The sequence below is a fragment of the Aptenodytes forsteri genome, unplaced genomic scaffold (assembly GCF_000699145.1).
Source record: "Aptenodytes forsteri isolate BGI_AS27 unplaced genomic scaffold, ASM69914v1 Scaffold295, whole genome shotgun sequence".
Taxonomy (NCBI): domain Eukaryota; kingdom Metazoa; phylum Chordata; class Aves; order Sphenisciformes; family Spheniscidae; genus Aptenodytes; species Aptenodytes forsteri.
The window spans coordinates 60,387-74,027 of record NW_008795861.1 but is presented as its reverse complement, the minus strand read 5'-3'; the positions used below and the strand labels follow the sequence as shown (position 1 = coordinate 74,027).

Below are 13,641 nucleotides of genomic sequence, written 5' to 3'. Positions count from 1 at the left end.
GACCCTGGACAGGTCACTTCACCCAGGCCTTAGTCTCCCCTGCTGTACACTGAAGGTGTCATGTTTAACTGCCACAAGGATTGACTCATTGATGTCTAAGGCACTTGGAGATCCTTGGATACGGAGAAAAACCACGAGAAGAACAAACACTGTGGAGAGAATACCAGCCAGAGAGAAGAGCCAACACACGCGCGTGCTCCTACCCATCGACTCCACACAGCACATGAGGTCCATGGTGTTTATAACACATGTAGTACAGACAAGGTGATCTTTCTACTGATAGAGACAGAGAGGAGAAAGATACCAGAGATAAGTCTATCAGGGTATTTCTGAACAGTGTTCCCAAAGGATCTCAGGATGAACTTGCTTCCACTAGGAAGGATCAATTGTTTGCTCTCGGAAAGGCCACCCAAATACTGGGCAATACAGCTTTTAGGCCAGAAAAACCACAGATGGGACAGGCTGTGATTTGCAAAGCCACCTGATTTCAGCAGCTCTGTTTGTTGCAAGTTTGCATGCTCCTTCTTCTTACCCTGATTCAGGGATCTTAGTCGTTCTTGCCCTAGGCTGGCCAGGGATGCAGAGGGACAAGAAATAATGGAGCCATTCTCTTCAGTGCCTTGTAGCCGTCGGTGGCTTCCAAGCAGTCCTCTGCCCAAGGATGGGAAGAACAAGTGGAGATGAAAGCCATTCTCTCCCATATCCACCTACCTCCCCACAAGAGCTTTGGTCTCTTTCACTGGGATAAAATTTAGCACCGAGTCTGACAGCCCCAGCAGCAGCCCTCAGCCACACAGTGGCTCTTACACATTATCACTCTGTCGTCTGGATGTAAACAGGGACAGCCAGCATGGTGCAGGGGCCGTCCGAGGCAGTCTGCAGTTCTGCCAGGGCCAAATTGGATGCGATGCTGTTGGGCTGCCCAGGAACGACAAGGTCCGAGTCAGCAGCTCCTGACCCACCAACCACGATGGACAGGACTGCGTCCGACTCCTGGAACGGTTCTTTGTTAGGGCCACCTTCGGGGGGGCTTTCCCCAGCAGCACCATCCTTCAGCTCTGCCAGACCCAGCTGGTTGGGGAGGGAAAGGCCCGCCTTGCGCCCCCGTGCCACCCGCTTCTTCTGGGGCTTCCTGAGCTGCAGGTCTTTGTCCTTGGGTGAGCCCAGCCGGCACTTGTGGTCCTTCATGTACTTGTGGCGTGTGAAGCCTTTGCTGCAGGTGGGGCAGCGGTATTTGTAGTTACCGGTGTGCGAGCGCTGATGCTCTATCATGTGGGCTCGTCGGCTGAAGGACTTGTTACAGTACTGGCACTTGTGTATCTTCATCCCTGCACAGAGCATTGGAGGAGAGAGAGCTCAGTTAGAGACCCTGCATCCGAATGCAGGTCTTCAGGAAAATCTGCACCGCACCGAGGGAGCGCATCACAGCTTCATCCCCTCTTCCGAGGAGATGTTCCCTGATAAAAGCTTGAAACAGCCACCTCCTCACCCAGGAAGCCCTACTCTTTTTCAGCTTGCTAATTAAAACAAACCAAAAACGCCATGGCCTGAGGAGACATTGTGCCAGGCAAATTTGCAGTCAGAAAAGGGTGAGTGGCTACACCTCGAATGTCTGTGTTTAGGAAGGGCTAAAACAATAGTTCTTGCCTCAAATAAGAGGATTAAAATATCACTAGAAAAAAATGTCAGGTAATTGTGCTAAAAATGCAAAACAGTCTTAAACTTTGATTTTTTTCAAGTGTATTTGGTAGTAAAAAATTTTTTCACTTTTTTTTTTCCTCCCAAGTATGGGAATGTAAAGTCTGAAACAAACCATGCATTGCACTGTCAGCACAGTCCCATCTGATCGCACTCTTTGGAGTGGAGGGCTTTGGATGTGACAGGCACAAGACTTTCAGTTTTACCCCAAAAGACAAAAGTCAGAACGCTCCCTAGGGCATGGGAATAAATTATTTGTCTTTATTAGGAATGGGAGCATCATTTTTGGAACACAGAGAGAAGGGAATCAAACCCCAAGAGTTTTGAATGTGAGATGGTATTGGGGAGGAGTGGACAGAGCACTCTGGATATTCATTTGATAGCAAACACACCGAGTAATCCAGCTCTGCTTCTGAGCCTCGCCAGCAGGCCCTGCCTACAGATTTATATTGCCTTAGAAAACAGCCCAAAGCTTAGACACAGCTCTCAAATGCAAGCTCACTTAAACAGGCCTACAGCAACAGAGGTTAAAAAAAAATCTAAAGCTAATAAATTATATTAAGAATTTAGGCCTATATCTGGGAAACACTGTACTACACGCAGTGGAAAATTCTCCCACAGAGAAGTACAGAGTAGCTGTGTTAGCTGAGCGGTGGGCGGAGGGACACTGCAGGGAAAGCACCTGTAAGGAACATCCTGCGCTTCTGGGGGTATAAAGCAGAAGCACTTTCACGGTTTGCTATCTCGTTTCTCAAGCTTACTCCTTCTGTAACATCCTCCTGCAGCACCACAGTGAATCCCAGCCGCTTCGTTCCCAACCGCTGGCAGCACGGGCAGAGCTGCACTTACCTGAATGGGACAGTATGTGAGCCTTCAGCTTGTCAGGCCTGTTGAACTCTTTATTGCAGCCCGTGTGGCTTCTGTAACAACAACAAATGCTGGTGAGCAGCATGACTCAACTGAGGACCGACGTATAAACAGATCCTGGATCATAAAGAGATCCACAACCCTTCTCCTTAGCAGCACCCAGATGGGTTCCTGGGTGCAGTCCCAGTAGGAGCGCCACTATTTCAGCCCTTCTGGAGAGGGGCGAGAAATAGAACAGGCTGCTACGGGGACACGTGGCTTCTGCTAGACTACACGTGGCCTGTGTCTCACTACGAATGCTCCTAAAAGCAGCAGGTTCAAGATCTCGCCTATAGACGGAAGTATTTCGGAAGGAGCTACAAGGTGGTTGGAGCAGGGAGAAGTCAGTCAGTATTGGTTATCTCAGAAGGCCCACGGCTGTGCCATGGATTTGGGGATGCACCTTCTAAACCTGGGGTTCTTTGGCTTGTACATTAACTCCTATGTTGCCACGCACTTTTCAAGACATGGCAGTCGGGGAGAGCCCATCATTCAGGCAACCTTGTGCTTTGTGCTCAAATAATACTCCTTTTCTTCCCCAGTGCTCCTCAGGTGTAATCCCCCAAGCATCCCATGAAGGCAGGCATTATTTTACAGGCGTGATGAACTGGGATGAAATTATGTGGCCTCACGTGACAGGAACTGGGACTTCTGCGTTCCCAGTTCAACAGCAGACAGCATTCCTGCCTTCCCAAGAAGTAGTGGACTGGCAGATGCCACACATGCACCCTAGGATACCTACAAGAGAAACTCCTTCCTTCCCAAACCCCATCCCAACCCCATTAAGACATGCCCCCATGATGGGGACATGCTACGTACGAGAAGGGACATTTATATTTCTTAAAAGGCTCATGGATCAGCATATGTCGCTTGAGTTTGTCTTTCCGATTGAAGGCCGCATCACACACTGAGCATTTAAAGGGCTTTTCACCTGGATAAAAAAAAGAGACCAAGAGTCAGGGAGAGTCCAGTCACACAGGGCTGCTCTAGTCACGTACAGGATTCGCTCTGGCAGCAGTGCCACTCTCTGCTTCTCTATAAACTTTCCCAAGCTTCCCTACCCTGCCTGATGGATACAATCCACACTGCACGCTGCTCCTGATCTCCAGGGCCAGCTTCCTTAGCTTCTGCAACCGCGGGCAGGGGGGAAGCCACCTCTGTGTCCCACTTCTAACTGGTGCAGTACTGGGCATGAGGCTGAACCAAAACCATACATTTCTTGAACCCAACGTTACTACAAATGACTCATACACTCAACCCTCTTACTCTGGTTATCAGGAAAATAGCCAGGGCATTACAGCGTGCAGCAAGGACTGTGATACAGAGAGTGAGCACTGTGGTGCCGGGGGAGCCCGTACCCGAGTGGATGTGGGCGTGCAGCTTGAGGTAGTGCTCCCGGCGAAAGAACTTCTTGCAGATCTGGCACTTGAACTTGCTGCCCCCACCATGCGTGGGGATGTGGCGGCGCAGGTACCTCTCGCAGGGGAACACCTGTTAACACATAAAACCAAGGCTAAGAGCCAGCAGCACACAAGGGACATCACTGAGCCTGCACGGGTTTTGGAGGTGTGGCCTGTGTAGAAAGCATAAGAAGCTCATGGTGACTGCTTTCTTGGAAAGGACGCACTGAGGAAACCTTTTGTTTCCATAAGGAAAATACAGATAGAGCTTTAAAAAAAAAAAAAAATATACCACCACCTTCTTATCCTTAAGAAACACGTAAGCTGAAACCTTGCTGCTAAGTTTTGCAACAAGGAAAAATACAGATAGAGCTTTAAAAAAAAAAAAAAAATATACCACCACCTTCTTATCCTTAAGAAACACGTAAGCTGAAACCTTGCTGCTAAGTTTTGCAACACCAGACTGCTGAGGATCAGCACCCCAGATGGACACCCAGTCTCCCACCAGAACCAGCAGCAGGACGGGCTGGGCAAGGACCCCCAGTAGTTACTACCTTCCGCAGTGTTAACTTCAGTTTGTGCTTCCCAATCACCTGTTCCAAAGGCTCTCATTCATGGTCTTTATAAAGCCAGTATGAATGGTTCCTTTGGCTAACGGGGATACTGGAAATACCCAAGCTAAGTGAATTCCCAATGAGGATGCTGCAAGCACACACCTGAGGAGAGCACAGGAGAGCCAGGAGTTCTGGTACCCAAGACTATGCTCTCGCATCTCCAGAAAACAGCAATATTCGTAAGAATATAAACAGAAGTAAAAAATACTGCTGCAGATAATGGGCTTTCCAACCCCTATGCTGCATGCTGAAAGTCCCACCCAGGCTCAGAAGGGCATCTGTCACCTGGCGGGGGAAGCGGAGGGAAGACAGGTAAAGAAAGACGGGTTACTAACCATGGCAGGAGTGCGTTTCCCCTTCCTGAGCTACCTCAGTACAGAGTGGTCACTCCTTTGAGATTGTCCCTGCCCCCACTGCAGGATTTTCATTTCCTTTGCTATAAACAGAGGAGCAAGGGTCCAAATTTTAGTCTGGATTTCAAAAAATAATTTATTAGAATTCAAATCCCACAAAATTCTGCCCCTCAAACCCCCTCAGGGGCTGTGCTGAAGAGAGAATTTCCAGCCAAAACCTACCCGGGCATCGTTCCAGTCCCAGTCACATCACTCAGACAGGTTTCTCTTTGCCAAGGACACAGAGCATAAAAGAGGGGAACGAGGGGGAACCCAGAGACTTCTGTTGCGACAGGAGATGAGGACAGCAATGGAGGTGTACGAGCTCCCCCAGGAGCTAGGGCTTTTCATGCCCAACCATAGGTAGCCAGGCACGGCGGGGCAAAGGCACTACCGCCACTCTAAGACTTCCCAAAACCAGCCTCGCTCCTCCTGGCACACTTGCTTTTAAGAAATAAGGACAGCAGCCCAGAGTGTGCAGTCCTGTGCTGTCGTGGGAATAAGGGAGTTCCCCTGACAAATTCTGTTCAGCAGATGGGACCCAGGAGAAAAGCCAGCACTGCGGGGAGGAACGTGCTCTGCGTGAGAGGCCAGAGAGCTGCAGGCCAGGGGTGCAATCACCTCTGTCTCTCTGAAAAGCACTTCGCGAGCCTGCCAGTCCGTACTGAGGTAGGAAGGGAGAGGAAAGGGAGCCGAGGGTTCCCGTCCCCCTCAGAGCCCTAGCTACATGTCCAGGACCGGCTCAGGCAGCGGTCACCCACCCACCTTCTGGCAGTGAGGGCAGGGAAAGTTGTGCGTTGCTGTCTGCAGATGGTGCTCCAGGGCTTCCGGGGTGGAGTACTTATTTACACACTTCACACATCTGAATGCGGAGAGAAAGGACAGAGCCTGTGAACGAGGCTGCCGCCAGCAAACCCCACACCGCAGGCAGACCCCAGGCAGGGCTGCCCAGCCCATTCACCAGCCACCTTCCAGGCTGATTTTTGGTAGGGTCGGTTTGGTACAGACAATAACACCATCACCCAGGTGCTCTGAAACCTCAGCAACCCACATGGCCAGATCACACTCACACTTAGCATCCTTCACGAGGGGGAGATGCTCGGAAACTGGGTGGAGAAGCTTTTAAATTGCTAGTGCTCTTCCACACAGACACCCATGGGAGCACCCAGGGACCCATGCTCATATTCCACATTGCTTCCTCATGGAGACAAGCCTTAAGTAAAGGCTTCACCTTACTTAAAACACCTCCTTCCATCTTCATTGCATGAAGACAGCAGCTCCCAGTGAAGGAGCTGAGAGTAGGGTCACAGCACAGCAGCATTACCCATGGCTGGGGCAGCCACAAGGCGACATGCTCCCACGTGGGGTCTCTGGCATCTAACAAAGCTTCAGCTCATGCTGCCACCTCTGCGAAACCACCTGGGCCCTCTCCACCTAAACTCCCCTGTTCTCACACATCCTGGCAGCATTTCTGTCAGAGACCTCTGCCAAAGCTGACTGATAATGGGCAATGGGGACATGCATCATCCACAATGAATACAGAGGCACTCACACCCTCTATCTGCTGTGAAACCCCTTTTCCTTAGATCAGACTAGACCCTCCTCAAACATAAGCAGGGCTCTGATCTCAAAGATCCCCACTGGCAAGCTGTAGGATACAGCTGTAGGATATCCCCACAGCACAAGGATAACGAGAAATTATGGTCTATGCAGGAAGTAGCAGATATTTATTCCATGAAGCTCCTAGGTGACTTCAGTATCCTCTGGGCTTCCTACTCTTCCTGTATGTCTCTACAGGCATTTCAAAAGCTCCAGAGAGCTCTTTGTGGAACTCCTCACCCTCTCCCTCTACGCTAGTAGAAAGGCTTTCCCAGGTAATAGACCCCTTCGCAGCAAAGGGATAGGAGAAATAACTCATTTTTTCTGGGCACAGCTTCTACAACCTGCACTCCCTTTGCTGCAGGTGTTTAGAGAATCACAGAAAACAGGCTGGGAAGCGGCTTCCCTGGGTCTCTGATCCAGCCCAGTGCAGGTTCAGCTGTGCCCATCTCACTCGACTGGTGGTAAGAGGACTTGCGGTGATGGGATCTTCCCATGTAACTGATCCCACCTTCCACTGTCCTTCTGAAAGGTTCCTTGCATTCAAAGTGCTTCGCCCTAGCAGCCCAGTGGAGGGGCCCCCCATTTGCAACTTGGGTGCCCAAGAGAACCGCAGCCGCTGAACACACAGCCCCCTCTTCCCTCTAATGTCCCCACCGCTCTCAGCCAAACACGCTCTGCACCCACTCACTCCTACAAGCCTTGTGAGCACCGATTGCTACTGTACTTGTACACGGCCACGTCCTTCTTGGGGCTGTGCTGGGGCAGCAGGCTGTGGGAGTACTGGTGGACGCCCAGCTCATACAGGGAGGGGAAGTCCTTGCTGCAGAGGTGGCAGCGATAACTCAGCTCCTCTTGGTGGCTCTTGATGTGCTCAAGGAAGGACTCCAGCTTCTGGAAGGTCTGAGCGCAGGTCTTCACCACACACTTGTATACCTGGGAGAAGAAGGGAGAGCGACTGGAATGGCACACCATGGAAACAAACAGGGAAAATCCTCCGCCAACAGAATGGCCTTCCTTTTTGGAAATCGTTGCCACTGGGTCATTTACAGAAAGGGACCGCTGCCCCTTGACCCCCTGTGCTGGAGAACAGCTGAGCTGATGTTATGAACAAAGCAGCACTGTGGCTCCCAGAGCATCCCACCATGCCCACAGCCACATTAGCGCTCAGCCAGGGCACAGCAGTGAAACCCTGCCCTGCACTGCAGCAGGACACAATGTAGTGGTAAAACATCCCCTTCCTCTGCTGCATTACTCAGAGGAAGGGTCTTTAAAGAACAGTGCAGAGCAGCTCAGCATCAAAATGTGGCTGACAGCTCCAGGTGAAGACAACAGCAGAACCCGCTGGGAGTTGAACGTTCTGCAAACGCAGATTGTCAGGGCACTCCCCTAAGGAAGCAAGGTGGGAGAAAGGGGTGTTGGTGTGAGCGCCTGAAACCACTCGAGTGGGTGAGACCACAACACCCCAGCAGTGACTGTCCCACAACCTGAGAGCTGCCACCTACACTGAAAACTTTGGACTTCGGTTCTTTGCTTCTTCTCTAGCCACCCAAACCTAGTTGGCTGACTTCTCAGCAGCAGGGTGGAGGCAGTGGAGCTTTTCAAAGCCACCCAGACCACACAGCTGCAACCCAGACATGCAGAGAGCCGAGCTGCATGCGAAGCGCTGGCAGCTTTACAGAGCAAGAGGCTCAGGACAGACCCTGGGAGCCGGTGCACTATATGAAGCCCGTCCCAATCTCGCCACCGACACAGGACACCTTCTGTCCCTACCTGCTCATTCTTGTGCTGTGTCATGTGCGATTTGAGCTGGAAATAGGTGTTGAATTTGCTGGGGCAGAACTGGCACTGGTAAGAGCTATCGATCAAGACAACCTGCTTGGCTTCCAGTTTGCCCGCCTCGTTCTCGTCCAAGGGGCTCATGTCTTGGGGCGGTTGTGCGGGGTTCCTTGAGGGCTGAGTCAAACCTGGAGAAAGGGAGAGAGAAAGTCACAGCCTGCCATGAGACGCCTCTGAAAGCTGCTATGCAAGTGCCACGCTGCCAAGACACACCAGGCCTGGCTCTGGGGCCAGGCTCTTCCTTCCTTTCAAAGACAGATTCTTTAGATCAGACAAATCTCACCCTCTAACAGGGTAGTTTTGTCTGCGGATTATAAAAGGCTCTGACTACTCCGTCTTCCTCTCCTTGACCCATTCTCTTTTTCCAGGGACCTAATTGTGCCCTGCAGAGTAGTCAGCAGGGCAGGCCCCCGCCAGGGAACCAGAGCCAGATTTACTCCCATCTCTGGCAGATGGGAGGTAAAATCCAGCCAGTAGCTCACAGTCCATGATGTCTGCATGGAGGAGCTCCAGTGGGGCCTTGTCCTAGACATGACATTGTCACACTGTTCCCTCCCCTCTCACTGGGACTGAGGCCACCAGCTGAAAGAGTATCCAGACACATTCTGCCAGCAAGGAGCTCTTCTCTGCCTCAAGTATTTTCAGTTGGCCACCGGGGCCAGACCAAGCCCAGGCATGACTTGCACATTGCAAACGAGACAGAGCACTGGGCTATGCTAAACCACTGGCTTGTCCGGCCAGTAGACCAGAGCTGCCAAGCGTGGCTCATGCATTACCAAAGCTGCACCTGCCAGGGAGGGAGAAGGGGGAAGACACCTCATCCTCTCCCCATGCAGATACCGTCACAGCGTTTGGAGCCACTGTCTTCACCAGCACCTGAATCCACCATGGCTGGGGGTACCCAAGGACGCACTTGCCAGCAGGAATCTAGCAAATGTGACTCACTTCTCTAGAGTGTGCTGCTAAACCCCACGGGAGGAATGCAAACAGCACACACAGCTCCTGTCTCCCCTCCCTCCCTATGTGGAGGTGCAGGGACGTGCAGACTCCTCACGTCACTGCTCTGCCCCTAGCACATGCTATCACCAAGGCAGCAAACCTGTGTTCTCCTCATCCTCTGGCTGGTTTGGGTTCAAGGCCATGACCTGCACCGTGATGGAATTGCGGGAGATGGTGCACCCCAGCCCTGGCGGCCACACTTTATGGGTTTGCATGTGCTTCTTCACGTTGGACTTCTGGGCAAAGGCTCGGCCACACACGATGCACTGGAAGGGCTTCTCGCCTGTGTGACTGAAGGCAGAAGGCACCATATCAGCAGCCGGCAGTGAAAGGAGGCAGCCCCCAGGCATGGACTGCAGTGGGGTGGCTGCTGCAGGACTGCACTAAGCACTCTGCCTGGCAGATCAGCACCTGGACCAGCCAAACAAGGGCTTTGAGACCTGATTAACTAGAGAAAATGGATTGTGAGAGGCCTGGGGAAACAAGCCTGGCACACAGACAAAACACTCGCAACCTGGGATGACAAGGGATCAAAGGAAGAAGTGGGAGAGGAAAAGACCTCTGCAACATCAGGGCATTCGCTGTCAGGGTTTCCGCACGGACCTCGGGGACCCCACCACTTTCTCAGGTGTACAACCGTTTTCTTCCCTGTCACCCCTCCCTCCCCTGCCCATGTCTCTTCTAGCTTGCAGCCCCCTGATCTCCCTGAATTTGCTTTCCCCTGCTCACAGCAGAAAGGTCTTTCTACTCTGCCCTTCTGCTGCAGGAGAAAGAGTGGACTTTAACACATGGAGTACGTCATGTGAAGAGTCCAGGCCGGGAAGGGGAGCGAAACCACCACTTGTTCCTTCTTATCTGTCCTGAGTCCGGCAGACTCTGCTGGAGGAAACTGAAGATTTCAACTGCCTCCTGCCAGAGAAGAGCTCTCTTACAAGAGCTCCCTATATAGACACGGAGCTTGGCTTACGGTTTGCTAACACCAGCAAACACAAAGGCTGCAGCTTGCTAAGGAGGAAGAGGAAAGGGCAGAGGCAAGCAGTGGAGATGCTGCTGCTCCAGTGACCAGGTGACAACAGGTTTGGCTTTCAAGGTCTCATCAGTGAGGAAAACAAGTCTCCAGTCCCAGCCCATAATCAGCAAGAAGATTACATCCATGATGCAACCTTCACCCCAGCCACTGAGGAGAAGCTGTCCTGGAGGAAGGGGGATGAAGGATCACCTCCCAGTGCAGCACAGATTCTGGTACATGACAAACGCAAGGTCTACCGGACTGCGCAGACTCCCTCAGTGGGGCTGTGCCCACCTCCACCCCAGCCACTCTGCTGTGTCCGGGCTAGTGGCACCATTACCTTCTGATGTGCTGCTGCAGGTCGAAGTTCTTGGTAAAGGCCTTGTCGCAGTAAGTGCATTTCAGCTTGGGGGACTTGGGTTTGCCTGAAAGAGCAAGAGCATGCACAGGAATGAGATCACGTGGCACAGCCCTGTCCCCCCCTGCGCCACAGGGCCCTCGCCCCAAGACATGTCTGTCTATTCAGGACCAAGAATAAAGGGCTTATGAAAGGACAAGATCTGCCTGGCCAGACTGGGGAGAGGTTATGGGCACAAACATATATTTAATGTAGCCTGAGCTAACTCTAGAAGTACTGAGGAGACTAGTAGTGGAGGGGGCAGGGCATCCCCTTCAGGCATTAACCGCTCCAGGGACCCTTCCAGCACCTACTTTAAAGGCATTTTGAGCATTGGGAAAAGACACAGGATTAGTGAGAGGAAGGGCCCCAGTTCTGTCTCTCTCCTATGAACTCACCAAGGTCAGCCATCAGCCAGAGTACACGCACATTTCTCCCATGCAGATCAGTCAGTCTCATTTTCTATCTACTATGATGAGGTATAAACCAATGGAAAACAGCAGAACTGTAGGCTGCTCTAGGGAATTCTGGACTGAGAGCTGCAGCCCACATGATCATTCACACCTCTGCAAATAACATTAAACCCTAGCATCTGTATGGGTGTATCTCCAGAGGCCAAACCTTTCTGGGGAGGAAGGCCACGTGGCTTTCCTCCACCTCACGCCTGGGACCTCCCTTGTTACTCAGCTAGGTGTGCTTGCATCACACCAGCAATGGGCAGGCTGGGCCAGCGGAGGATCTGACGCTCCTCCATCCTGTAATGGGGCATTCCCCTGTCCTGCCTCACCTGGGGACAGGCGTGTTTTCTTCATAGGCATTGAAACACACGGCAGGGACGGGTCAGCTGGGCCCTTGAAAAGAGAGTCTTCAGGGCCAGGCCACATCTAGCCCCCTGGCCTTGCAGCTGGGCAGCCTTCCTTGGGTTAAAACGGACCAAGCTCTAAAACCTTACTTTGCAGGATCTCCCCATTTCAGGTGTGATCCAATAAGCATGTAGCTGCAGAGATTTAGCACAAGCTTGCCCATGCAGTAGCACAGTGACTGTCCCTTCACATGCGCTCAGAGGTGACAGACAAGAAGCACGTCCACACTTTCACCTGCTCTTGATAGCTTTGTGCAGGGCATCATGTTCCTCCGCCGGAGCTGCATGCACAGCCAGTGCCACCCCACTGCACCCAGAGAGCCCGTGGCTCGACAGTCCACTACGGGATAAGCACACTGGCCTACAGGTCAGTGCAGGGCAAATGCTACAAGAACACTTACCTTCCTGCAGCCCACTCTCGTTTTTGCAGCGCCGACTTTTGGCAGCGGAGGTGGAATCAAAACCAACCACACCGCCTCCTCCTGCACTGGTCAAAGGTGTGGGAGTGCTGGTGCTCTTGGACTTGAACCCCTGCTTCCCAGGGCTGTACACAGGAGGAGAAGGGTACACGGGACTTTCCACACACTGGCTCGGTACCTGCAAGAGTGCAATTTATCAGAGGAAACAGGGTTGCTACACAGAGTCATACTGTGCCGTAACCTCCATCTCCAGCAACACTTGCCATACCAGGCTATTAGTCTGGCTGAGTTTTCTGCCTCCTGCCAAACCGGATTGAATTTCTGGTTCACCAGTCCAACAACGCGTCTCTAACTAAAACTAACACCCTGCACAGTGTGAAACTCTCCCGCTGAACATCACAAAGTATCCAGGAGTTATTACACCAGGAACAGGACAGCAAAGAAACACTATGAAGGAGCCATCTAATCCCTCATCTGTCTTACGCCTAGAAGAGTTTCTCATCCCTCTGGAGCAGGTTACCAGAACGATCACCGCTGACCCTGTGGGTTCACACCACCCCTGAAGGCGGGGCTCTCCAGGCCCTGCTGCCTGCCCCAGCAGGACTGCAGAAGGGAAGGAAAGCACAAGAAAACTCCAGGTGGCAAAGCACAGTTGTTTACGTCAGCACCAATATTAGAAAAGGACGCTTAGAGAAAAGTATCAGGTAGGGGTAGGTATCAGTCTGGGGTGACATGGTTTGAGGGCATTTCTGTTGCCCACCCTGATAAATTAACACAGAGCACTAAGTATCCAACATCCCCGTCCATTCCTGACCACTGACACTTCCAGATCAGATACCAGCTACAAAGATAAGGCTGACAAACCTCTGTTACACCCAGTAGTTTCCGTTGTGAATGGCAATGCTAACATGGAGGCTGCGAAAAGCTGACCCACCGGTAAATCCACCCCAGCCTGTGACTCTCTTTAAGAGAAACTGCCTTGTCAAGCTTGCTTATAGATACTTACATTAAATTTTTCTCTCCACTTAAGCCTGCAGCGCACAGGGTGCTGCTCTGCACCCCTCTGGGAGGTAAGCCCCCTCACCTCAGCTCCCTCTCACTCCCAACATCTGCAGGTATCCCTCAACCACAGCAGACATTCAGGTCTCCTAAGCCCGTGCCAGCCAAGCCCTCCGATCCTCTTAACCGTTTTTCTTGTCATCTTGCCGACATCCTTCTGTTCAGTACCTTCTCCCAGAGGAAATAATCATTGTCAAATAACCTAACGTATCTTCCCAGACTCTAATTCTGCATTTCCAGTCCAGGCGACTCCCAAGCAGCCTTGCTTGTTAGAAGAGGCCCAGGAGGACAGAGCCCCTGCGGACAGCCCCTGGCCTTACCTCCATGGGCGGATAGGGCTGCATCCCCAGCGTCTGGATCTCCACCGTGCTGTTTGCTGCCATAGGAGCCGGCGCACTGTACACTTCGACCACCCCACTGCCGCCGGCGCTGGGCTGCCCCGGAGCCC

The 13,641-nt window shown here is 52.2% G+C and overlaps 1 protein-coding gene across 1 annotated transcript in view; it reads right to left on the bottom strand.

The window, feature by feature from the left end:
- Positions 1–224: 224 nt before the first annotated feature.
- Positions 225–13,641, bottom strand: part of ZNF341 (zinc finger protein 341) — a 17,073-nt gene continuing 3,656 nt past the window's right edge. The window contains exons 5-15 of the mRNA XM_009284018.1: positions 13,514–13,637; positions 12,117–12,312; positions 10,797–10,881; positions 9,548–9,738; positions 8,383–8,576; positions 7,337–7,545; positions 5,776–5,872; positions 3,963–4,095; positions 3,424–3,535; positions 2,548–2,618; positions 225–1,328 (exon numbers count right to left, since the gene is read on the bottom strand). Of these exons, the coding sequence (XP_009282293.1) occupies positions 814–1,328; positions 2,548–2,618; positions 3,424–3,535; positions 3,963–4,095; positions 5,776–5,872; positions 7,337–7,545; positions 8,383–8,576; positions 9,548–9,738; positions 10,797–10,881; positions 12,117–12,312; positions 13,514–13,637 (1,927 nt within the window). The 3' untranslated portion in view covers positions 225–813. The remainder of the gene's footprint in view (positions 1,329–2,547; positions 2,619–3,423; positions 3,536–3,962; positions 4,096–5,775; positions 5,873–7,336; positions 7,546–8,382; positions 8,577–9,547; positions 9,739–10,796; positions 10,882–12,116; positions 12,313–13,513; positions 13,638–13,641) is intronic.